The following is a 25,285-nucleotide window of genomic DNA, read 5'->3' as shown; positions in this document are numbered from 1 at the left end:
ATTTGGAACTTTAGATTTATCAGTCTTGCATCTCTTTGCCAACTCTATTCGCCACAAAGCATCAATCATACCGAATAATAGTTAATACTATCGTGAAAAACAATATGAGCTAAGTGATAATTGTGGATATACAACAATGTCCAGTGATAAACATTTTAATACAACGTAATATAAAATAGAACAGCGAAATTGTGCTAATTTCCCGAAACAGAGACTGTGGGATGACGATGGGGCCGGTTAAATGTATCATTCAAAGAAAGTTACTTCATACCGTATAGCGTGGATCGTTTGGTGGATAATCTGATTTCTGGATGCATTTGTCTAAGACTAACATGGCAACATCTGGAAGATTCTCAATGAGAGCCTTCATGGGTGACAACTTCTCCTGGTTACGGGCTGACATGGCCAAGTCCCATCTAAATATGAACAAAAAATAACATAAATCCTTAAATTACTTTGAACGGTCTCTATGGAGCGAATGATTATTGTTTTAACGTCGAACTATGCTAATATAGGGCTGCAAAGATGGGGTGACAAGACATTTAACCATGGTTTAATCAGAGAATTGGAAGTGCCCCGATTTCAACATGTTTCCTTGGGCATGGCTGAGCTGGGAGTTCATGTATTTTGATCTTCTTTTATTTTAACTCTATTTCATGCGTTTTCTTGTATTTATGCTCTATTATGTTCATGTGTATGTACATCTCACGTTTTCTGTTAGTGCATTTCGGAGAATGCCGAGACACAAAAGTACAACATTACATCCAAAACCAACAGAGGAGTCCACCGAAAACACATTGTGCAAATGAATCGAAAATCATTTGGTCTTTAAGATGTTGCAATTAATGTTCTCAAGACCGACTTACTTGTCACTTCGAATGATGGCTGTTGCTATCTCTTTCGCCTCCATTTCAATAGCTAGTTGTAGAGGGGTGAAAGCATCATCGTTGAAGAGAGTGAGGTCGGCATCGTTCTCAAGTAACAACTTAGCAGCATCGGTCGCGTTGCTAAGGCAACACATGTGAAGCGCGGTGTTCTTTATAAGAGATATAAAATGACTTTCATGTTACAATTTGTGGAATTTTTTAAAATTATTATTGTCATTATCATCGGTCACCATTCTTCGACATGTTCATGTGCACAATAGGCTACAGTGTGCTAACATTACATTTCCTGATTGTAAAATAGAGAGGAATGTGTACTTTGGATATTTCCCCTTAAAATGTGTAATATCGTTTTAGTACTCTTTGATAACACGTTGATTAAATTTGAACGATCTAATTTGCATATTAAAGAAAGAAGATTGCGATATATTTGATGATTAAATTATGTAACGGGGTGAACAAATACCCTTTCTACATATCTCTTTTGTCCAAAAAAATACCACAAATAAAAAAAACCTCAATCAAAAATAAATATTTCAGCCTTATACACACTGACAACATAAAATTTCCTTTCATTTTTTTTTTTACTTGAACCTACCTTATCACTGTCGACAGCATTGACGTCAGCATGGTTCTCGATGAGGACGACCATCGTCTCGACATCATTGTTCGAAGCTGCCAACATCAGGGACGTCTTGTAATCCCCGTCTCTGGTTTTATTTTAAAAATTGAGTAATGTTTGCATAACTGTCCTGTCTTTCTTAAGATGCTCTATTTTACAGGTAAGCATGGTCTTACTTTTTAGAAATTAAAATATGGAAAGTCAAATATCATGAATAGGGGAAGGCGGGGTAAGTTGTGACAGTTTTTGCTTTTTGCATGTTAGAATTGATATGATTAATAATCTTGTCGAAATAAGTACCTTGCCTTGAAATTTAATTCTTCTGAAATATTTTCCACCTACATATAACTTTCTATCCCCACACTGAAAGTCATCGTGACCTTTGAAAAAAACGATGTCAAATGGCTCAACTTGCCCCATGTATGGGGTAAGTTTGAGCCACCTTCTGGGGTAAGTTGAGCCACAAAAACTATGTACAAAATGTATGAGGGGAGAACCAGCATGTCAATTTTTTGTTTAAAGTCTTTTCACTTGCTAATTCTCTATAAATACTAACATCCTTTAAAAGGAAAAGAGCAGTCATGTAAATTTGCTCCTTTCAGCCAGCATTTCAATCGATTTTTATGGTTTGTTTGTTTTTTAAGATACATTACCATAGGAATTACCATGGCTCAACTTGCCCCATGCTGTTTGGCTCAACTAACCCCAGTCCGAACTTAGTGCGATAATTTTGTATCCACACATTTATTATGCATCCATTATATAAAAGACTATGACAAGAATGAAGATCCATACCTGGACTAATAATGTTGTTATCATGTCTTTATTATATTTAAAGACGTGTGTGTTTATAATGCACTTATCTATTTCACACTCTTTTTTACTTTTTTGGCTGAAATTCATATTTTTCCCTCTAAAAAACTACTTTTTGTTTCAAAGTTGAAAACAATGTGGTGGGGTTAGGGGTTATGCTATGGGTCATCAATACATGACACCACCACAATGTCTGACTCATTCATTATTGGCCTGGGGCTGGTGGCTCAACTTGCCCCTATGCTCAACTTACCCCGCCTTCCCCTATGTTTGTTACATTCTATACTAAGCGTCGTTACAAGTGTTTTCTTATTTACTGAGTCCCGTTACCATGGTAAAATGCTTAACAGTTAATTAATGACATTAATTCAATGGGATATATCGCTGGATGATAGAAATTTGATGCAACGGAACCAATTGCATCCGATCTATGAGGAGGAGGAATACCAAATCCTTATTAAATTCCTGAAAGAAATCTTACAGTCTGTATACCAAAAGCGGGGATGTAATCTCACATTTAGTAGCCTACTGAGATGTGCAACAATTGGCTATACAGATAGAAAGCAAGGTTTGTTAATTCAACGCTTACGTGTTCCGTCCACATAGCCAGGGATTATGAGCAAAATCAAAATAGCGTCAACACTGCCAAATGATGTGGTTTGAACGTTTATTATCTTAATATGTCGACGTGTAGACGTAATAGATGGATGGGTAAAGTTGACATTTTCACTCAATTATTTTCTTACATACGATAACATTATACTCAAAGTGTATTTTATTGCAAACTTGTTTCGTTTTTAAGAATGCAAGGGTGTGAAGTCATGCGTGTACGATTGTGTGTGACGATCGATTTATCAGGCAAATGCGTATGCTGTTTAATTATAAATTTATCCGACATGGTCAATGATATGAATGCTGTTTGTACCCTGTATTCATATACTATTGACAAAAACTGATGAATCTCCCGCTTATGAACACAAGATGCTCGGGGTATTTACATTATGAAATACGAGTCATATCAAATAACAACGACTGAAACCATTGATTATTTACCTATTGGATACATCTGCACCAGCTCGTAGAAGGCATTGAACGAGGTAATGATGTCTGTTGCTACTAGCTAAATGAAGTGGTGTTTGGCTTTGAAGGTCTTCTTCAGTCAGCAGCCGAGGACACAACCGAAGTAGCTCTTCTGAAAACGACTGCCGTCCCATTCTGTAAAATTTGTGATTTTAATACAAGATTTATCATTAACGAGGTCGTCCTCTGCACCATCTTAATTACAATTATAAATGTCGCTGCCACGTCCACCGACATCATCGTCATTATGTAACCAAAGTCACCGTCATCACCGTTATAGTCATCATCGTCATTTTTATCACCATCATCATCACCATCATCACCACCATTATCATCATCATCATTATCATCATCATCACCATCATCATCATCATCTTCACCACAGTCATCACCACCACCATCATCATGACCATCACCACCATCATCATCATCATCATCACCACCACCATCATCATCATCATCGTCGTCACTATCACCACCTTCTCCATCACCATCATTATCCTCGCCATCACCTTCACCAATTTATTGTCCGTTGTTTGTTCTCCTCTGGGAATTAAAATTTGGAATATGGTTTTAGATATTTTTGTATCTGACATCTCATCATTTCCAATGAAATATAGAATATATTTTATTTCTTAGAAATCAAGCTATTGAGAAGCAAAGTTAGTTTCTTGCAAAGTCATGATGTTAACCTTTTACAGCCCACGATAATGCTTAAATACTTTTGATTATAAAATATTTCTCAAACAAATCGAAATCAACATAGACTTACTTGGCAGCTACGTGAAGTGCCGTCTTGCCTGTCGCGTCACGGACATCAAGTTTGGCGCCATATTTGACCAATAGTTTAAGAATCTAAATGTAAATGGGTTGGAAAAGTAATAAGTAATAAGCAAGTAGATAAATAACCCTTTCTAAAACTTGAAATAGAATTCAAACTGTGGGAAATATTGGTTTACATAACTGGCGCCGTTTTTTAGGAGAATGGCGATGATTTCCAAATCAAATTACGTCTTTAAGCCGTGGGTGACATTGCGTGGCTTGTGAATTTTGCTACAACACATTTCAGTGTGTTAAATTAGGTCCTCGGGAGCTTTACATCAGCATTTACCCCCGGCATTTACCAAGTTTGTGGTGCTTACGGCGTTACAGATTGTAAAACGTTACAACTTTTCTTGATTTCGACCGGGTGAGAAGGTAATTGTTGGATACAGTTTAAAGCTACTGAAATCATCCAAAGTGACTGGCTGATAATTAACTTGTTAGAGAAATTGTGGATTTGTACTTACAACAAAATCTTCATCAAACGGGCCCCCTGTTTAACAATGTTGATATACTCTTCAATACATACTCATAATGATATAAATGTTTATACAGCCATACAGTATTCCGTTTGTAAAGTCATAACATTCCAGCATTCATTGTTCAAAGAAATTATGCAATGGCTTTACCCTGATTACTGAAATGTTTTCTCTAAAAACATACCTCTAGGTCACCGACTTCGGCTGCGTAGTACAAAGCTGTGTGATCGTTCTTATCGAGATGGTTGACGATCTGCTCTCCTCCGTGATCCATTAGGAGTTCAATGATGTCAGGTCTGTCATTCTCTGCTGCCCAGTGCAGACACGTCCTCATTTTCTCGTCCATCGCTAACAAACGGGATATTTGAATAATGAACCTGTGTTTTTAATCGTGTCTTTTTCGTTAAGGGTAAAAACATTCCTCCAACTCAAAAATTAATCCTTTATCACGTCATCAATTCAGCAGCTAACCTTTAAGTAATCATCTCAAATTCGCGTTGTTCGAATCAATGATTTAATTGCAAATAATACAGCGATTTTGAATATGAACGTAAGTTTCTTTTTTTTATTCTTTTTTTTTCATAAAATAGAGCTTAGTGCTTTAACGTTGGCAACACAGGAAGCGAGGAAAAATTTGTGTCGATGATTATCTTCTGTGAGCTTGATGATGCGAATGGATTGAGCCTAATTTCATGAAGAGAGCTTGTCGACGGGGAAGTATTGGCCAATTACGTTAATTGCTTTGAATTACAATTCCTCCGAACAAATCACTCTTAATAGTCCCTGCCACCCATAGCCAGTCTCATCATGCGTATGGTTTCCGATCTTTTTATTCCCGATTTTTATTTAGCATCTCCTCTACTCTGGAACAATATATCTCAATGTATAAAACAAGCAGATTCAACATTATTTAAAATCCATGTTCACACTCTTTCGTTAGATAACCAGTTAGCTTTACACGCAGCCCCTCCACTGTCTACCCTCTGTTTTAGTATTTGTCTTAAGCGCTTAGCGGAATTTTTGTGATTATTGCTATAAAAATATTGATAATTATTAGTATGATTATTATCATTTCATTATTCTATTGCAACTGATTGAGACTTAATACCTTCAATGTTGGCTCCATATGAAAAGAGTTTTGCAGCGGCTCCCTTGTGCCCTTTCCAGGCGGCGCAGATCAGGGGTGTGAATCCATAGTCATCGCGATGTTCGATTTCTGCACCCTATATAAAAACAAGTTCTGAATGTATGTTTACAGCGAAAATGAGACCTATATGATTGAATTAACTAAGGATAATGGTGACAATTTATTGAACTTCTTAACTACATATCAATTAATTTATTTCGATATTTTAGATTAAATACGAGTAGTAGAACAATCAAGAATCGTAAATACAATATAAAGATTTCACTTGTTTAAATTATACATTGAAATGACTTGATGCTTTAATCCACGGATGATTTCTACCCAAAATATTGTCGTTTTGTGTTAAATGGACTCACCTTCTTGATTTCAAGTGCTAGATGATAATTATGAGTATAGGTTTAAACATACATATATCTCTCTGTGCATTGTACCATGTGGTTTATGTTTTTAAAATTTAAAGAAAAAAGGGAAATCCTCTTTTTTGTACCTCTTTGATGAGTAGGCTGATCATTCCACATCGATCATGCATAGCAGCCCTGTTGGAATAAATAATAAGAAAAATGCAAGCTGTTTGAGTGAAATAACGACTTACATTATTTTTTTTCAAGTTTGAAAACAAAAGATGCGTCAATAGTGGTCTTGGTAAATGTTGAACGCTATTCATGAGATGTAAAGAGATTTTCGAATTTCTAAAATAAAAAGTCACACATAATCCCCACCCCCAAAAATCAGATATATTTTTTACAGTATATAATCAGTCTTGACCATTCCTTATTTTCTTGTAATATTTTTGAATGAATTAATTTTCATTCTTAGTTTCAATCATACCACATTAATGATTTTCATTCTTATTCAATCTAATAACTATATATCTTCCATGGGTTTAGTCTTATTCAATAAACTATTTAACTACTCAGTAAACTATTTAAATATTCAATAAACTATTCAATACGCTATTTAACTACTCAATAAAATATTTTAATATTCAATAAACTATTTAAATATTCAATTAACTATTCAAATTTAAATCGACGTGCACGATGATATGTAAAGTGTTTCCTTTGTCAATAATTTGATTAGTCTGGGCCAAAATAGAATCCGAATCAGAGATGATCGACAATGATATCTGATATAAACATAATAATTACTCTCACCTGTGCAGTGACGTCATTCCTTCGTCATCTTCCATCATGATAGACGCTCCATATCGCAAGAGCGCACGCGCAATATCATCAGCCCCTGTAACCGCTGCCTCGTGGAGAGGGCATGCTCCGTTTGATTTCTGATCGTTTACATTGGCGCCATTTTGCAGGAGAATTTCAACCAACTGTTAAAAAATAAATACACATTTTCAGGTGAAAACGACTTTATTAAATAGTGATATAGATGATATCTTCGCTGACCCTATAGTGGTGGTCAGGTGCTGCAGTCTATAGTGAATATAGACTTTTTAGCTCTGAACCACTGAGTTCTATCTCAATGCAACAAGAATGTATTTCTAATACTCAATATGCACCTTTTTGATACATGACAACCCATTCCCTGATTTGAATTCACATCGCAATGATAACATTTCGAACATTTTCAAACGTATGTATTAATCATGTGCAAATTTTAAACTACGAGGGCCGGGTTATAATGTGTACTCTGTGAAAAGGATTCGTCAAAATTAACCAACGTGTTGGTTAGTATTCGTCCGACTGACAAACATGGTCAAAATGATTTTTTTTTTCCTTTTTTTAAATCTACCATGAAGTGGGTTGACTTTACCATTTTCATCGGTCAGACAAACATTCACAAACGTATTAATTTCTTTGACCAAGCAAAAAAAAAAACCAAACAAACAAACAAACTTGTAAGATGTCGATAAAAGGTCGTACCTCAAGATTTCTGCTTCTGACGGCTATATGAAGAACCGAGTTTTCCTCGTTGTCATGGTCCCTTAGATAATCGACAACCTTGATTCCACATTTTGAAGCTAGAACGAAAAGAAATATATAATTGCATTTAAATATTCAGCCCAGTGGCGTACCTAGGATTTTCCAAAGGGAGGGGGGGGGGGGCAAATTCGCCCGCCAAAAAATTCGACAAGCAAAAAAAAAGTCTTCAAGTTCAAAGGAGGGGCACACTTGTGGCTCGTTAGGGATCAATTTTGACTCGTCAAGGGGGGGGGGGCAGGGATACGTTCCTTGTGTGTGTTGTGACTCGTCAGGGGGGGCAGTCTGCCCCCCTTAGGTAATCTAATGATTGAGCCATTGATCCAACGAAAAATGAACTATATACAGTGAAATAATTAACAATATGAATCACGGTGATGTTAACATAGCCTTGCTTAAACATGCTGCAATTTTGTGCAATATTACAAAAATGTTATTAATATGGGGGGTATATATACTTCCACGGAGGATAAGATAATCATTCTTCGATATTTTACAAATATCATTTGCGGCAGTCCTGAGTTTATAGGACTGTTAATTATTATTTTTGAAGGAAGCCGAAACTCGTTTATACATTTAACCGGATTGAAAGCTCTTTAATGAAATTTCTATAAAGAAATATATTTTGTACAAAAATACACTAAAGGCGACTGCACACCTTACGATTGGTCTGCGACTCAATTTTGGAATATACGTAGTAGAATTTGATGCTAATATTGAAACTTGGAATATCTTACTGCGTAATGCTCGAAATCATCTTATGAATACCTATTTTAAAATCTGTGACTATGCTATCATCCTTCTTAGAATAAAAGCAAATTTCATATGTAGTCTTAATGACGTCATAGCAGTCGTACGATTGCCTACTATTCGAAACTAATTCTGCCTTTACTCCAAAATAAGTGGTTGCAATCTTTCAAAAAGGTTATATCAGTATTCTTTCAATTAATTATAACCTCAAATAAAATGATATGTTCTATTCACATTTTCAATAAATGAGCAAAATGCGATTTGTTCCAAAATCGGATCGCGAACAGTCGTAAGGTGTGCGGTGGCCTTTAGATAGAGAAGACTGAAAGTTTCGGCAAGATTGCACTTGCTGCTTTCGGGATAATCAGTCGACTGTGTGTTCTTACCACCAAGACGATAAAGATATGATGAATAGCTATATGCACGATATGTCATTTGCCTGAAATAGATGGTAACCCTTTCGCCAATGGTAACTCACGTGATAACCACAATGATAACACTGCGTGATAGCCAATCATTGGCGGCGGAAGCCAAAAATTTTAGGAGGGGACAACCAAAAAAATTTTGACAAGCAAAAAAAAAAAAAAGGTTCCCAAAAATTTTAGGGGGGACGTACGAAAATAAATTGACAAGCAAAAAAAAAAAAAAAAAGTCATCAACAACAAATTTAGGGGGGGGGGGCCGTCCCCCCCTCCTCAAAGTTAGGGGGACACGTCCCCCCCGCTTCCGCCGCCTATGTAGCCAATCAAATCTAGGTTACAATATTGTAGGTACCGCTAATGACGAAATTGCTGTCATTTGCGAGTTTATGCTCCGAGTCCTGCACGCGTGGTACTACTGGGGACAGGAGCGACCACCTTCATGACTTTCAAATAGTGAAGAAAGGAAGTATCAGCAAGATAAAGTAAAACGGGGAAGGAAGGGCTGGAGGAAAGAATAGATCGATATCACTTGCTACAATGACTACATACCCATTTCAATAAGGGTTCTAGCTGTATCTGCATTGCCTACCGATGCAGCACCCATTAAGGGCGTGGCCGAATGCTTGTCCTTTGCCTGTAACAGAGCTCCACGATTTATCTGCAAGAAGAAATTAATTAGATATATTATTTGAAGAAAAATCTCTGCACATGGCAACCACTGCGCACTTGCAATCCACTTTGCTGACAAAGTAAACAGAGATAGAATTAAAGTTAAGATTTATCCGTAATTAAAGTCGGTCATAAGTTCATTGATTATGATGGATTCGATACCCAATTAAAGTATTTCATATTTTAAGTGATAAATTCTGGCTCCCCGGTAATATCGTAAAGTTTCTTCTTGGATTGTATTCCCCTATAATGTCTTCTGTATAAAAACGATCCACGGATTAAAAAATGTTTGTTGTTTGCGAACATTTTCCCCATTTGAAGCAGTTCGAAAATAGATTTTGATAATGGAAACGAACATTCGTAATAAGAGTATCTCAATGAACGGGGAATTTTTACGAGCGTTGATAATTTTGCATGTGCTAACTTGAGTCTGACGACTGTTGCAAACTCTGACATACATTGTTTGCTATATCATAATTTATTTGCGAACTGTCTTAAAACGAGAAAATATGTTTGCAAACGTTTGACGCAAATCTTTAATTAGTGGGTATATCTTATACATGAGCCATGAATCATTTTGGTAGTTCATTTTTAATTGGCGATTCAAAAAGAACTTCATTGAAACCGTCTCACAGCCGTCTGCAAAGGCCTACAACCGTTGTGGAAAAAAAGTAGATTCGCAAAGAAATTTTGTAAATATTCAAAATTTCTTTGCGACAAGGAAAGCAGTTTGCAAAAATGAAAACTCCTTACGAACTTTCTTGCATCCTTTTACGAACCCCGATGAAATTTAAAATTCTCCACCTCAGCAAGCCTTTGCCGCTTTGTGAGATGTTTACAAACTTTTAAGAACCTTTTGCACCCTTTTCATGAACCCTGCATGGCGAAATCTAAAATACACTGCGTTCGCAGGCTTTCGCCGCCCAGTGAGACACGTCATACCATCCAATGATATTCGCTCAATAGGCACATCAACGAATTTCCCGGTGATATTACCATTTATTAACAATTTGCATCATTATATCATTAGTGTAGAGTTCACCCTCAATGAGGTACATCAAATACTAACCAATGCCAGACACAGGTTTGAGTCTCGCTTTATAGCTGCAATGTGAAGAGGCGTTACGAAGTCGTCGTCGTGGGAATTGACGTCACTCTTTCCAAAATCAATAATAACCTGATTTGATAAAAACAAATATGCCGATCGATCATTTATACGATTTTGGATTACACCATGCTCCTTATTTACCTTAATCATATGATATCGATAGTGTGGTATATTTACCTATTTCCATAGTGAACAAAGCTTACAAATAGAGTCGACAGTATCGACGTTAGTCTTTTAAAAGCATTGCATTAAAAAGATTGAAATGAAATATCATGTTTGTATGGTTGAAGACAAATATATGACCAATCCGACGGAAATTTACTTGTAAAATTTCATTTATCAATTCATATTTGAAGTGTATTTGCTTTGAGGAAGATATAAGAAAACAGAAGATTCGATGCATATCAATTTCGCAGAATTCACTGTGTGAGTAGAGTATACACTTGTAACGGAGTGTGTACAATTATTTTCATTTAAAAATAAATCATTTTGTCTCTAACTTTGAAGGATATTTTGTTAATGGTCTAATGTTTCCAATTTTATTACAGCAAGGGACAGATTGAACATCGACCCTTTTTTGCCCGGTGTTTCGATAATGACTTGAGAAAATGAAAGAAATGGGCATGAAAGCATCAAACTGAAATGTATATTTCCGATCACTTAAGTAAATTGCTTTTTGCATGATTGTCTTCAGTTTATGCATTGATTTGATATTGATATATCATATTCATCATTCCCGATAACTTAAGTAAATTGCTTTTTGCATGATTGGCTTCAGTTAACGCATTGATTTGTTATTGATATATATGCATCACTTATCATATTCTTTCCTGGGGACTTGGAGTTGAAGTGTTATAAATTTATTTTTCAAAGTGAAAGGATGGCCAGACTTTTCACTGGACGAAGTACATGTACATGGAATATCAAAGTACTGTAGTTAGATACAAAAATATCAAACCAACACTGCAGTCATTCTGGCAAGATTTAAAGTATGAAATCAATCTTTCTGTTAATAACTACCGAATGTTAAAATATCTTCTAAAGAAAAACAGATAATCCTTCATTATTATATTCCCTTTTATGAGCAGGATGGATCTGTAATTAACTCTCCTCTTTGAAGAGTTAAAACCATAATAATATTGTTCTGCTTTACATGGCTTTGACCGGCTTAGATAAGACTTTCGACATGGTTAGTTTTCTTTAAAAGAATATTTTAACTTGCTAATTTTACCGACCTCAACCATCTCTTTGGACCCGTATCGTGCGGCGACATGCAGGGGTGTTCGACCGTTGGTTTGACGGGCATCGATGTCGGCATGATGGACACAGAGGAGTTTGACCGCTTCAACACTGTCCCTCTTGGAAGCCAGGTGAAGGGGCGTTGACGAGTACCCGTCGGTTGTTTTGATGTTAATTTCTAAGAGTAAAGAACATTATGAAATATGTGAAACATTTAATGATTTTTAAGCTTCAACCAATTAACCTAAGTGATTTGTGGCAAGCTTTCGTCCACTCATGTGGACTTTCTCAAGCCAAATTGATCAGTTACACAGTTTGTTGCCTGTGGTGGTCTTTGTGACTGATCAATTGGTTTGAGAATGTCCACAGGATTGAACGAAAGCTCGCCCCGAATAATCATTAAGGTTGGTTGAAGCTTCAAAATTATTTAATTCATCACCCCTAACTGATGCAAGTTTTCAGTATTATGTGAAACATTATTAATATTCCGTTCATAATACTATATGTAAAGTTACCATGATTTTGTTTTTGTGAAGTCGTGTTTTCAGAAGGAATAAAGAATGTTACGAATGTTGAAACAAACATCTGAAGAAATTATTTTCCGATGGTTAATAAATGACTAATCGGTACTAATGGAGATAAGAATGGTACTGTTGATTATGCAAAGCTTTTTCAGAAGAATAATTTACTAACATAGTTATTTTTTATGCACACTTGCAAAACGAAGTTTGTTCTTATCAAACCCCAAAACTTGCCAGAGGCTTGTCAGACGTAGCTAAAAATAAAATATTTGCAAACTGGACTGAAAGTATTGCAGATCAATAATTACAAACACGTGAAAGAAATGCCTCGTGACTATGTTCCCATGCGGGGAAGAAGAATGTACTAGAAACTCGAATAGAATAGTAGATGAGCTTAGATCAACTTGGAATGGAGGAGAGTTTCGCGACATTTGCTCCGGCGACAATTGCTCCGATAGAAAATCTGCACGCTAAGCCCAAAATAAAACTTTACCTTCAAAACTAATAGACCAGTTCGTAGTTACTCCATGGACAATTTTGGTCAAATGACCTTTCATTTCTCTCATTAAGATAGGTAGATTTCAAAGCAAGATATTACGTAAGCTTGCCTTACATAGCAGGATGAAGAGATTGAATAGACCAGGTGACTAGAATAGCACATTAATGAACACTCTATGAAGGTATTTGTTGCATTTCTACTTTGAATGCATATTAGAGGATGTTGTACAATGTACTTGGCAAACTGTGAAATATACCAGTCATTCGTGGACGCATTGTGTTTTGTGGATGTGAATGAAAAACACAATTCAAATGAAATATATGAAAATCAAGATATCGAATTTGGTGCTTATATCATTAAATTTTAAACCATCATGTCAAAATGACCTTCCTCTGATCATGCGCAGTGTGGAACTACGAACTGGCTTTATATCACTATCTTTACACTATTCAAAACCTAAAATTCTACTAAATCCCAACTCTAACTCTATGCCCTCTGGGAATTTATGACTGGAGCAAATCGCAGGAACAAATGTCGTGTCATAGAATTAAGGAGCTAGTTTGACAAATATCTGAAGAAATTATTTTACCGATAATTAATACATGACCAATTTCCTCAACCCACTGTGGATGAATAAACTAACATTGGGCCTATCTAGAATCCAATCTGAGTACAGTCATTAATATCTCTGACAAGCTTCTGACAAAATCGGCATGATATCAATTCATAGAGTAACCAGTTTACGTTGACTATATTCAGATTATGCTTATCAATAATTAAGGTACTCTATTCTGATACAGCTCAGGCAATTGTAGCTATGGGCGTGCCTATCAAGATACAGATCGCCAGAGTTGCACTGGCAACGAGGAAATTTCAAAGATGTTGACGAGTATCATGAGGCATGCATCGCGCTAATGAACTGTAATTTAATGAGTATAAGAAAACGCCTTTCCAACATCTCTCCACCTGCCTGCATGGACCCCATCACATCAAACAGCTTAATTAGAACTAAATAAGTAAAAAGATACTGATCAAGATCGAATCAGTTCAAATTCTCACATTCATTATCAGGGCCCCGTCTTACGAAGAATTATGATTGACCTGATCAACCTCAAATGTTTGGAAATCCATAAGTGTCACGTTTTTTTTCAACAGGACATTTGACAATGTCCTTTGTAAAGAAAGAGAAGCACACTAACTTTTCAAAAAGCAATGAATGTATGAATAAACACCATATCTAGAAAGTATTTTGAAAAAAAAAAATGAATTTAAGATGTTGGCGTTGCTGGCTTTCCATATAGTTGTGGTTGGTCAGATGAATAGCAACTATTTGTAAGACGGTGCCCAAGTCCTATTTTGTATTGTCACACTCATCATTCTGACCGCGTAATTGACATTAGACCCTTTCCGTTCATTCAGGTTTTTTATTACTTCTTTATTCTTGAGTCAATTGGTATTTAGAGAGACCCGTTTTGACGGCGGGGTCAAAATGACCTCTACATCGAGTAGAAAAAATCTAATAACCGATCCTTGCTCAGGTAGCTAACTTCCTCTGCTTCTCATTGTTTTGTTAACATCGTCAGGGATTTTTTTCGCTCTGCGACGTACGGTGGATTCAAGAATACAGTAAATGTATTGAAAATGTTTGTAAAATGACAAAGAAGTGCTTGGAGGTCTTTGTCGATAATGGGTGAACTGGGACAGGAGTTTCGGAGCTGACGACAAATGGCAAATGTGTCGTTTGTACGGAGTCCATGATAAAGCCGTGTTTTAAAATTTCACCAATTTTCGACAAAGGCTTCTTTATTGTTCCTTGTCATGAAGGGCATTCGACAATACATTTTCTATGTTCTTGAATTCCCCCGTACATCGTGGAGTGAAAACACCATATTATCAACCACGGACGAACAACGCCAGAATCACTGACCATTAGATTAAATTAGCCGCGTCCGAGCCCAATCGTCCAAGTTGAATTTGGGAAAACATGTATATTTGTGAGGAGCCTGTCACCCGGTAGATATCGTATATGCAATGCAAGCGGCAACATTGGCATTCGGTTTCTTTTGGTTGGCAGAGCAATGATGGCATTCTTAATTACCTGCTTTCTGTTCAATCAATCGTTTCATCACAGCAATTTGATTAGAAGCCGATGCGTGATGCAAAGGTGTCAGTCCATTCCTATCATGCTTGTTGAGAAGGGCATCCTTGGTGCATGCCAACCTCTCCTTAACTTCTTCGACGTTTCCACGACGAACAGCCTAGGAGGAAGTACAAACATATATTGTTTAACAATAAAAAAAAACCCTGCAATTTTATGTCATTTAATAAGGTGAACTCTGTCGGATCAGAGGCATGCTGATTCTTGGTTTGCTATATCGGTGGGGCCGGAACAGCCTTACAATAAAACGTTGGGAGGGGGATATTGAGTGTTAACAAAGCTTCGACCCCCCTCCCAGACTCTGACCGATGACAATGTTTTGGTACCAAACTACCAATGTCTGATATTGATACTGATGTCATATAGTTATCAGTTATAATAATAATAATATAGGGTATTTATATTGCGCACATATCCACCTTGTTAGGTGCTCAAGGCGTTCCTATATTACCCGGCTAAGCTAGGCGTTCATAGCGCACACAGCATTTTAATGAATTACTTCCTACCGGTACCCATTTACCTCACCTGGGTTGAGTGCAGCACATTGTGGATCAGTTTCTTGCTGAAGGAAAATACGCCATGGCTGGGATGGGTCCTCACTCAAAGATTTAATATGTCCATGAGTGTGGAGGACCAGTAGGTCATGAACCCGTGATCTGTGATATACTCTATCGACGTCCCAACATCACAAAAAAATCAGTATTTTATTTTCCTTCTTAAAATAGACCACCCCTGATCCACTGTGATAGTTATCGTAAGTTGCGGTCAAAAGAAAAACCCATGAAAATGTACAACTTGAGATATATAATTTTTCATTAACATTTTTTTACTGTATATACTCATTTCGTAATTCTTATAATTTTGTTTGCGAGTTGAAAAAAACAAAAGTTAATTTGCTGCATGTTTGTGTTAACACTCAGAGTCTTACGTAAATTCATAATTCAAATTTCAAAAGGGCAGTTCTGACGTATTTCTTATTCAACATTGAATTACTTGCACAATGAGTTTTAAAGAGTTGCTCGTAACCACGTAATTACAACTTTTTAATAAGTTCTTGTGCAAGCAAATTTGGCAATACTTCATCTTTCCACTCGCGAAATAATTTGCAAAGTCACTCGAGAGCGTGAAAATCCAGCTTACGTATTTTTTGTTCAACATTGAATTACTTGCACAATGAGTTTTAATGAGTTGCTCGTAACCACGTAATTACAACTTTTAATAACTTCTTGTGCAAGCAAATTTTGCAATACTTCAGCTTTCCACTCCCGAAATAATTTGCAAAGTCACTCAATTAAAAGCGAGAAAATACAGCTACACAAATACGAGACAATGCATTTTGATTAAGGCTGAGATCACTAATTACACTTCCCAATCATGAGAAAGGACCAAGTCTGTCGTTATTACCAGGTATTCAATTAGATCGTAAGTGAACGGAGCAGACATTCATTTATATTTTTGGTTGAAGAACAAGTTCGCTAATGGTTTTGTTCTATTTACACAGCTAAAATAAAGATCTATTAACGAGTGTTATGATGACAATTAGAAGCAAAACTAATATAGATGAGCATTAAACTTTACTTGACCTGTTGGATCAGTCTTATGAAACTTGCACTTGGGTTATACAACGTTTAAAGCATCCAGGGGTTGTGATGGAATTACATCCAAAACGAAGAACTCTTCTTAGGATGAAGATGGTGATGATGATGATAATGATGATGGTAATGATGATGATTATGCAGTTGGTTCATTATTTTACCAACTTCCATCTGGAGATTCTTAAATTGACTTTAACAAAATATTATTTGAAAAAAAAGCATCATTTGGGCGATTGATGATATTCTTATAAATAATAACGACAACAAGAGTAGAATATTGATGGACTTCAAAATGGCTGGTAATAATATCGTCACCATCGTCATCATCCTTATCCTCACCCTCATAATTATCACCACCACCACTACCGTCATCCTCACCATCCTTATCATTGTCATCATAGTCATCCTCCATTCTTTATTCTGTTTTGTTCCCTTCTTTCTTTATTTTTCTCTCTTTTCCCTTTTTTACTTCTTGCAAAATTAACTGGGGCGGTGTGCCCTCCTCTTGTGGCACAATTCCTGAGAAGAAGCACTAAAAATAATAATAGTAATAGTAGTAGTAGTAGTAGTGGAAGTAGTAGTAGTAGTAGTAGCAGCAGTAGTAGTAGTAATAGTAGTAGTAGTAGTAGTAGTAGTAGTAGTAGTAGTAGTAGTAGTAGTAGTAGTAGTAGTAGTAGTAGTAGTAGTAGTAGAAGTAGAAGTAGTAGTAGTAGCAGTAGCAATAGTAGTAGTAGTAGTATTAGTAGTAGTAGTAGTAGTAGTAGTATTAGTAGTAGAAGAAGAAGTAGTAGTAGTAGTAGTAGTAGTTTTATTAGTAATAGTAGTAGTGCAAAGCCTTAGAAAGCGATGCTGAAGCACCCCCCACAAAAAAAGAGATCAGACATCGTTTATTAAATGATGAACACATAAACTCCTTTTGGAAAGGGTTTGACCGAAGGTTTCGCCTTCATTTAGGTTTGTAAACTTTTTTTTGCTTGTTAAATATTTCTTGACAAAAATCACGTTCATTAGGTTGTGAAGATTTTTTTTATGACTGTCCCTAAGAAATTGTCGATTTCTCCCAACCATAAAAAGGTTAAATAATAAGAATAGTGTTATTTATAGGACGCTCAAGACATACGGCGAATAAATGAATGAGGTATCTACGCTCTTTATTATCAGTATTATCCCACACATCGGATCCAGTCAGTTATTCCCGCTCAGTATGTATACACATCAGCAAAAGAGGAGTCGTTAGAATCTAATCAACATGAAAACACATTCACATTTTAAGTACATATTTGTTAAAAAAATGGAAGTGTCCCATTCTTTTATGTGCACATTAATGAAAGAACAGTATACTCTCTAAGTTAATATGTATTTTTTCCTACTCCAATATTTACCTCTGAAAGTTTCATGACTGAACCAAGTCTCATATAGCTCTTGTTAACAGCTAACAGATGATCTTCCTTTGGTTTTAAGGTCTCCTTCATTTCTTCACAGTCGTAATGGAGGGACGTTTCGCTGCCGACTTGATTTCTCTTCGAGCGCGAAGGCTTGTTAGCTTTACGAAAACGACGCTCAGCCGTGACGCCAGATACCAATGCAGCCGCCTTGAACATCGCCTTTGCCTTGCTACCCTTGCCGTTGCCCGCGATCTTGCCCCACCGGCTTGGTTGAGGTGCTGCCTTCGATCGAGGCAAGGCATTCTCGGTGTCTACCAAATCGAGCAGGTCGCGATAGCCAATATCATCTCCATCGTCCCCCATAGACGACGTCGATGCCTCATTCGATTCACCCTTCCTAACTTCGCAGTTGACTGTCGTGATGGTGCTCAGCTTGCCTTTGGGTGAAGCCAGGATATCCGAATACCTACTGGTTAAGTCAATGTCATTGAGAATGTTGTCCGGAGAAGCCATTTCAGAAGCCTTGGTCCAAATTCAAATGTTTCCGGCCCAGTTCTGTCTTGCCATTCTACAACTTTATCAAAATCACCGATTCAAGAAAACATTGATGATAGTACAGATATTTTATTTCACTGACGCCTGTTATCTAAGAACTAGAAATATCATAGGTTGGAATGGCACTTGATTCCACGATGTAGACCTCTTAGTTTTTAAGAGGCTGTAGGCATGTCAAAAGTTTATTTCACGGCTAGAAACAGGCAAATGAAAATCACTCTTCCTACATTCTCTTGATTCAATTAGAATGGTCCTCAAGAAAGCTACACTGAACGCTTATCTTCTCATCTTTCTACAAATAATGCTCCTCATTAGAAAAAGACCCCGCAATCTCCCGATCCTTCAATATTTTAGAATTGACAACAAACGAACATGACGAAGATATTGACTATATTTGTTATATTATATCGAATTCCCAATTATCAACTTCGGGCAGCGTAAACTTGTCTGCTTCATCTATAAAGCAAAACAATATTGCATATGATGAAAGTATTGCCGATGGCAGCTAATAGATGCTTTTTATCGATTCCACGCAGTTGGTGCCTTCCAATCTATCTCAGCAATCGACTAGGAATCGATGATAGATTTTTATTGTCCACGCGACAAAGACCACTCTTTTGAGAGGTGTGACGCCTTCTTGTTGAAACATGGGTTTAAATGTTTTCCCGAAGCCGCTTAATTTTTTGACTTACAGAATTTATCGATCCACCCCAGGCGGGTGGACCGAAGGACACTGCTACCAATCTCAGACAATAGCTTAAAAAATCATGGAGCTCTCGCTCAAACTTGATTACGTAAGTATTGTAGGCTTTTGCATTGTGGGAACTTGGAGAGGTTTACCTGCCGGTGTACCTTGACAACAGCAATTACGTGATCCTTCTAGTATTTGGACATCAAAAACGGGGAGTGGGGAGGAATGGAGTGAGGGACTCGGGGATATAAATTTGGTAAATGGAATTGTTGAAATTTTTCAATACATACCAGAAAGTGAGAATTATTATACTATATTTTTTGTTAAGACAATCTGAAGATGAGGAACATTGAAGTTGCATCGAATACTGGTAGATTTGAAATTTCAGGATCCCTTCAATTCCGGGGGGGGGGGGGGCTTCCATTGACGAGTGGATACTTTCAAGATAGGGAACGATACGTACGTAACGTTATAAAGGTGTCAAAAACACTAACATAATGAAAAAGGGGTATATATTTCGGTAGGAAATCCAATTTGCGAAGGTATACTCAACCCAATGAAATGAAAGATAAAGCCGACGTCAGTGACATAACGCTGTACTTGTTGAGGGGGCCAATCCAAGGAAATACTTGTCAAGGGTACCGTTTTGTTTCCATTACTTGCTAAGGGTAAGGTTTCACACGCCAATACTTGTTAAGGGGTGCATTTTCAGAATATGGAAAATACTTGTTTAGGGTGCTTTTCGAGACCCCATTGTCGTGCATGGTATCCACTCGTCAATGGAAGTTCCAATATTCATGTGTATTTTCAGCTCTAATTGGTAATATTTTCAAGAAAAAATAAATTCAAAGATCACTGTTGAACTCTTTAACATTCAGATGATACTCTCTATTTTTTTTTGCCAAAGCATGCAAATATAGTTATGTTGATGAGGGGCACAATTTAAAGAAAAAAATCCATTAAAACATCGTTCGTACTCCCACTTCGCATCTCATCCAAGTTGACAAGGGAGTGAACTTCTCACAAAAGAGGAGGCATCGTACATCGGAAGGCAGGATTCTTAAAAGGGCACATGCCCTATTTACCCCATCCCTCTCCCTTGATCAGCCCCTGACCATCGTTGTATTTATCCCTTGATCTCATCACTCAGGTACAATGATGGATTTTAAGAAGGCAAACACCAAAAAATAGATAGATGTCCAGTTGAAAGCGATGGACATTGCTTTAAGTTGTTTGAATTGGTGAGAAAGTAATTAGGTCAAAGACAAACAAACTATTGGTTTATTTTGCACTCACACCACTGTGACGATACAATACGTTATCTTGAACGGTATGGGGTTGGTTTCTTTGGTGTAAACACATGTGAGTGCTCTAAAAAAAGTGCTACTGGACACCCCACAGTGTGTTTACCTACGCTGGCTTGAAGATTTTCTTGCATGTGTTTCTTCTACTAAAAATTAGAGTCACTAAATTCTTAACATGTACACAGAAAAAACTGTGGTGTTAATCGGTGTACATAGAGGACCACACCAGTTATTTTACACCGGTGTTAAATTGGTGATGTTAGATTTACTCCTATAGGTGTTATTACAACACCTATGGTTGTTACATTTACACTCTTTGGTGTTATGTTCAATCTCTAGGGTGTTATTTTAACACCTCAGGGTGTGGTCCTCTATTAACACCAATTGGTGTCAGTTTTAACACCACAGTTTTTACAGTGTACATAATTTATGAACATAGAAAATTGTCAGGAAGTATGTACGATGATTTGGCGTTTTCTTTGTTTAATGAGAAGTTAAACTCATAGGACAACAAGAACTTTCGATATATTTCAATCGACAATCATTTTTAGAATACTCTTAAAATGTTGGGCAACGTACTGTCAACACAACAACTGGTTTAAAAAATATCATCCAATTTTGAGTCGTTTTCAAACAGTACTGTGTAGTTTTCAACCAAAGCACACGTTATTGGATTAAAACTACCCACAATTGTTTAAACAATTCTTGTGTGGACAGTATGTCGTACAACATTTTTAAGAGTGAATATATTTTCACTTCGTGTATGAAGGTATCATGGGATGATAGCAATGAACGCAAAAAAATCTGTATAGGCCTATTCTATTTTGGCCTAGAATATTGCAAAACCTCTTATCACGTAAAATTAATATTTAAAAAAGACAACCCGAACGAATTGAGTATGGGTATATGATTTAAGCCATTGACGCTAAGAAAGTAGATAGATATGATGGATGTATGCTTCTTGGGAGTAAAATTTTACCGGTGTCTTAATACTTGAGTGGTGGGGGTAGGTACAACTATTGATCGGATGGGTACTTCTGGAGAAGCTGCCCTATTATTTACTATGCGAGGTTTCATTTATCCGGAGGCGTTTCCCTCCGGCAAGGAAACTTCTTAAAGAAGAGTGAATCCATAGGGGAAAATCAATTTTAATGAAAGGAGAGGGTGGATAGATTAGAAAAACAAAATTCCATCAAAATCGGTTGCGAAATGAAAAAGTTATGTAAGTTTTCAGTGGTGATCCTTAAATTGGCAATGCTGCCCCAGAGTGACATTTTAGTAGCCTTTAACTCTCTATAATTTGTTCGCAAAAATTCACATTTTCACCATTATGGTGCTTGTCTCAGTGTCAGCTCAAGACATATATGAAATGCACTTGACATTATGTTGATTTCACATTAAAAAACAAGCAATATCTTACGAGATTCAATTTTGTTTACAAAATAAAATAAAGAGTTGTTCTCCGATATATTTTAAAGCAACATCGCTAATCAAACGATCGAAAAAGGTAGTAAATCGAGACTTTTCATACAAAGAAATTGAAGAAATTTGTTTCGACTTTTTATGGCGAGGAAAAGATAAAATTAAAAGAAACACATTGTATCTGGGATATAACAAGGGGAATAAAAATGCTCAATTTTAAACTCTTTGTAATGGTACAGAGAGTGATGTGGGTCAAAAGACTGGTAAACGGTGATCAGAAAGTGAAATGGAAAAAATATTTCAAATTTCTGCTAAGACCATTAGGTGGTAATTTAATATTTTACTGTAATTTTACACCTGACATGATCAATTTAAAAATTCCAAAGTACTACCGGGAAATGTTAAGTATTTGGTTTGATATAACTGTGTTCATCAAAAAGGACATAAGTAATAAAAGAATGAAATTATTTTCAGTAACAGGTATATTAAAAATGCAGGAAAAGCGTATTTTCATGAAAATATTTTCTTAAAAACACATACAAATTACACCATATTGTAAATGAACATGGTGATCTTAAATCAAATACTTACTTTAGATCTATGGGTTTAAATGACGACGAAATAGTAACAATTAATGAAATATTTGCACATGTTCCTGTGGAATGGAAAGACGAATTAAAATATAATACCTTAGTTGGTGGTTTGAAGATTGAATTTATTTTCTCTAAAAATGTTTTCCAGTTTGAGTCAGTTTGTTCAAAACAGCTGTATAGATCCTGTATAAGCAAACTTGCCGACACTCTTGTCAGTTTTTACAATCTCGAATCATCATATAACATGTCTGAAAAAGAAATCGAGAAAGTATTTTATCGTCCAAGATTTCGCATATTAGATAATAAGCTAAGAGAGTTTCAATATAAATTATTATACAATATTGTCTTTGTTAACCACCATTTATATAGGTTTCGATTTACATCGAGTAATGAATGTTCTTTTTGCGGTAAAGATGAAGAAACTTGTAGACATATTTTTTATGAATGTGAAATGGTCATAGGCGGCGGAAGCGGGGGGGGGGGACGGGGGGACGGGGGGGACGTGTCCCCCTAAATTTGAGGAGGGGGGGACGGTCCCCCCCCCTAAATTTGTTGTCGATGACCTTTTTTTGCTTGTCAATATATTTTCCCACGTCCCCCCTAAAATTTTTGGGTTGAGAACTTTTTTTTTTTTTGCTTGTCAATATATTTTCCCACGTCCCCCCTAAAATTTTTGGGTTGAGAACTTTTTTTTTTTGCTTGTCAATATATTTTCCCACGTCCCCCCTAAAATTTTTGGGTTGAGAACTTTTTTTTTTTTTTGCTTGTCAAAAAAATGTTGGTTGTCCCCTCCTAAAATTTTGGGCTTCCGCCGCCAATGGAAATGGTTAAAGTATTATGGAGATTGTGTAGCAATATATTAAAATTTCCGATTCTTAAAAGCTTACAGTGGAAGGATATCCATGTTGGATTAGACGAGACAACATAAAATAGACAATTATTAAATCATATCATTTTACTTATCAAATTCTTAATATATCACGGAAGGGGGAATCATAAACTACCAACTGCTGAAGAGATTCAAGTAAAGCTTTTTAAAAGTAAAGAAGAAGAAAAGAAAATTGCTATAGAGCGAAAAACATTAACACAGCATTATAAAAAGTGGGAACACCTAAAAAACAATTAAGAAGGATGAGAGAGGGATGGTTTTGCCCGGTTTCCACACGTGCGGGGGCTGGTCTGTCTGTCACTGTAGACTGTCCTCTTTTTATTACTTTGCTTGTTACTTCTTTCCTTTCTTTTTTTTTCTCTCTTTATTTTCCTTCCTTCTGCTTTTCTTCATTTGTTTTTGTATTTTTTGTTGTACTGTCTAATTGTTTTATGTCTCTTCTGTGTGTGTCTGGGGGGTGCACTCGAACCCTTTTCCATTTTTTTATTGTAAATTTCATTCAGTTTAATCAATGTTGAGTAATAAATTTTCTACATAACTATTGTATGATTTTGTGAATTTATATTGGTTATAAGTGGTTAATTTTTGTTACTGAATTTATCCATTGTATATGATTATGTTAATACCATGAGTATTTGTACGATGATTTGTATTGAACTGAATGATTAATAAATACTATTACAAAACAAAATACAATCTCATTTCGTAAAGTAGTTTAATGGGTCTTTAAAATGGGAACTGCTATCTCTTCTCTTCATTAAATTCAATTTTCGCCATGCATAGTTTCATTCTTTATTTGCTTTAATTATAGAGGCATCACCCATACCTAAAATTAATTTATTGTGATTTAGCTGCAAAACAATACCATACTATACATATAAAAAGGCAAAATAAAGTGATACCCTGGTAGGGGCCAGTAAAAGCAAAGAATTTGTTTGGCATGACTAGTACGTGGCCTACTTGTTTGCTAACATTTAAAGCTCACGTCTTTGAATAAAGGTTAATATCAGCCTGTTTTAAAGCTTGTCTGAGGATTAATTAGGCGTCATTGTGCGTGTAGTCTACCCAAACTACACACATGACACACATCTACACACATTAATTTCTACACCAACTGCTCCCCTTTCACTTGGTGTTAATATTTTGATGGAAACACAGATCCTAACAATAAACCGGTGCTATTGTCTGGTGCTTCACAATACCGCCCTCACTCTGCCGATCCATGTCAACTGCCGGCCTGATGACGGCCAGCATGGAATTAAGTTAGCAACGATGAGAGGAAATAGCACATTTGGCTCTATACATGTTTATTAGTATATCATACTTCAACAAATGAAGACATTCCAAAAAGTTGCGATGCAAATCTAGAAGAAAAGTTAAACTTAACGATTCTAGAAACTCGATTTAACGCCAAGATTTTAAGCTACTATGCCCAAAGTTAAGGTCATTGATATATCTTGAATGAATTGATTAATAATGAAATATATCATCTAAACACTCACATGTGGTTGTGTTTTCAAAACACGTTCTGAATCCCTAAATACATGATGCCTTCTTTTTTTATCTATTCTTTTCAAATGTCAAGGATTTTTTTTAAATCTGTGCCTTTGTATGTATGTTACTTCACGAATATTTATAATCTTCCTCACCATCATCATCGTCGTCGTCATCATCGTCATAATCAACATCATCATCCTCATC

The 25,285-nt window shown here is 36.3% G+C and overlaps 1 protein-coding gene across 1 annotated transcript in view; it reads right to left on the bottom strand.

Moving 5' to 3' along the window:
* The window catches only part of LOC121422970 (transient receptor potential cation channel subfamily A member 1-like), a 30,703-nt gene extending 11,275 nt beyond the window's left edge, over positions 1-19,428 (bottom strand). The window contains exons 1-15 of the mRNA XM_041618220.1: positions 18,128-19,428; positions 15,091-15,250; positions 11,969-12,150; positions 10,695-10,802; positions 9,506-9,614; positions 7,728-7,825; positions 7,002-7,174; positions 6,335-6,383; positions 5,809-5,923; positions 4,885-5,048; positions 4,172-4,254; positions 3,373-3,534; positions 1,483-1,594; positions 867-1,036; positions 272-416 (exon numbers count right to left, since the gene is read on the bottom strand). Of these exons, the coding sequence (XP_041474154.1) occupies positions 272-416; positions 867-1,036; positions 1,483-1,594; positions 3,373-3,534; positions 4,172-4,254; positions 4,885-5,048; positions 5,809-5,923; positions 6,335-6,383; positions 7,002-7,174; positions 7,728-7,825; positions 9,506-9,614; positions 10,695-10,802; positions 11,969-12,150; positions 15,091-15,250; positions 18,128-18,643 (2,346 nt within the window). The 5' untranslated portion in view covers positions 18,644-19,428. The remainder of the gene's footprint in view (positions 1-271; positions 417-866; positions 1,037-1,482; positions 1,595-3,372; positions 3,535-4,171; positions 4,255-4,884; positions 5,049-5,808; positions 5,924-6,334; positions 6,384-7,001; positions 7,175-7,727; positions 7,826-9,505; positions 9,615-10,694; positions 10,803-11,968; positions 12,151-15,090; positions 15,251-18,127) is intronic.
* Between the last annotated feature and the right edge of the window lie 5,857 nt (positions 19,429-25,285).

The sequence above is a fragment of the Lytechinus variegatus genome, chromosome 10, assembly GCF_018143015.1.
Source record: "Lytechinus variegatus isolate NC3 chromosome 10, Lvar_3.0, whole genome shotgun sequence".
In the NCBI taxonomy this organism is placed as follows: domain Eukaryota; kingdom Metazoa; phylum Echinodermata; class Echinoidea; order Temnopleuroida; family Toxopneustidae; genus Lytechinus; species Lytechinus variegatus.
This window is presented reverse-complemented; position numbering and strand designations above follow the sequence as displayed.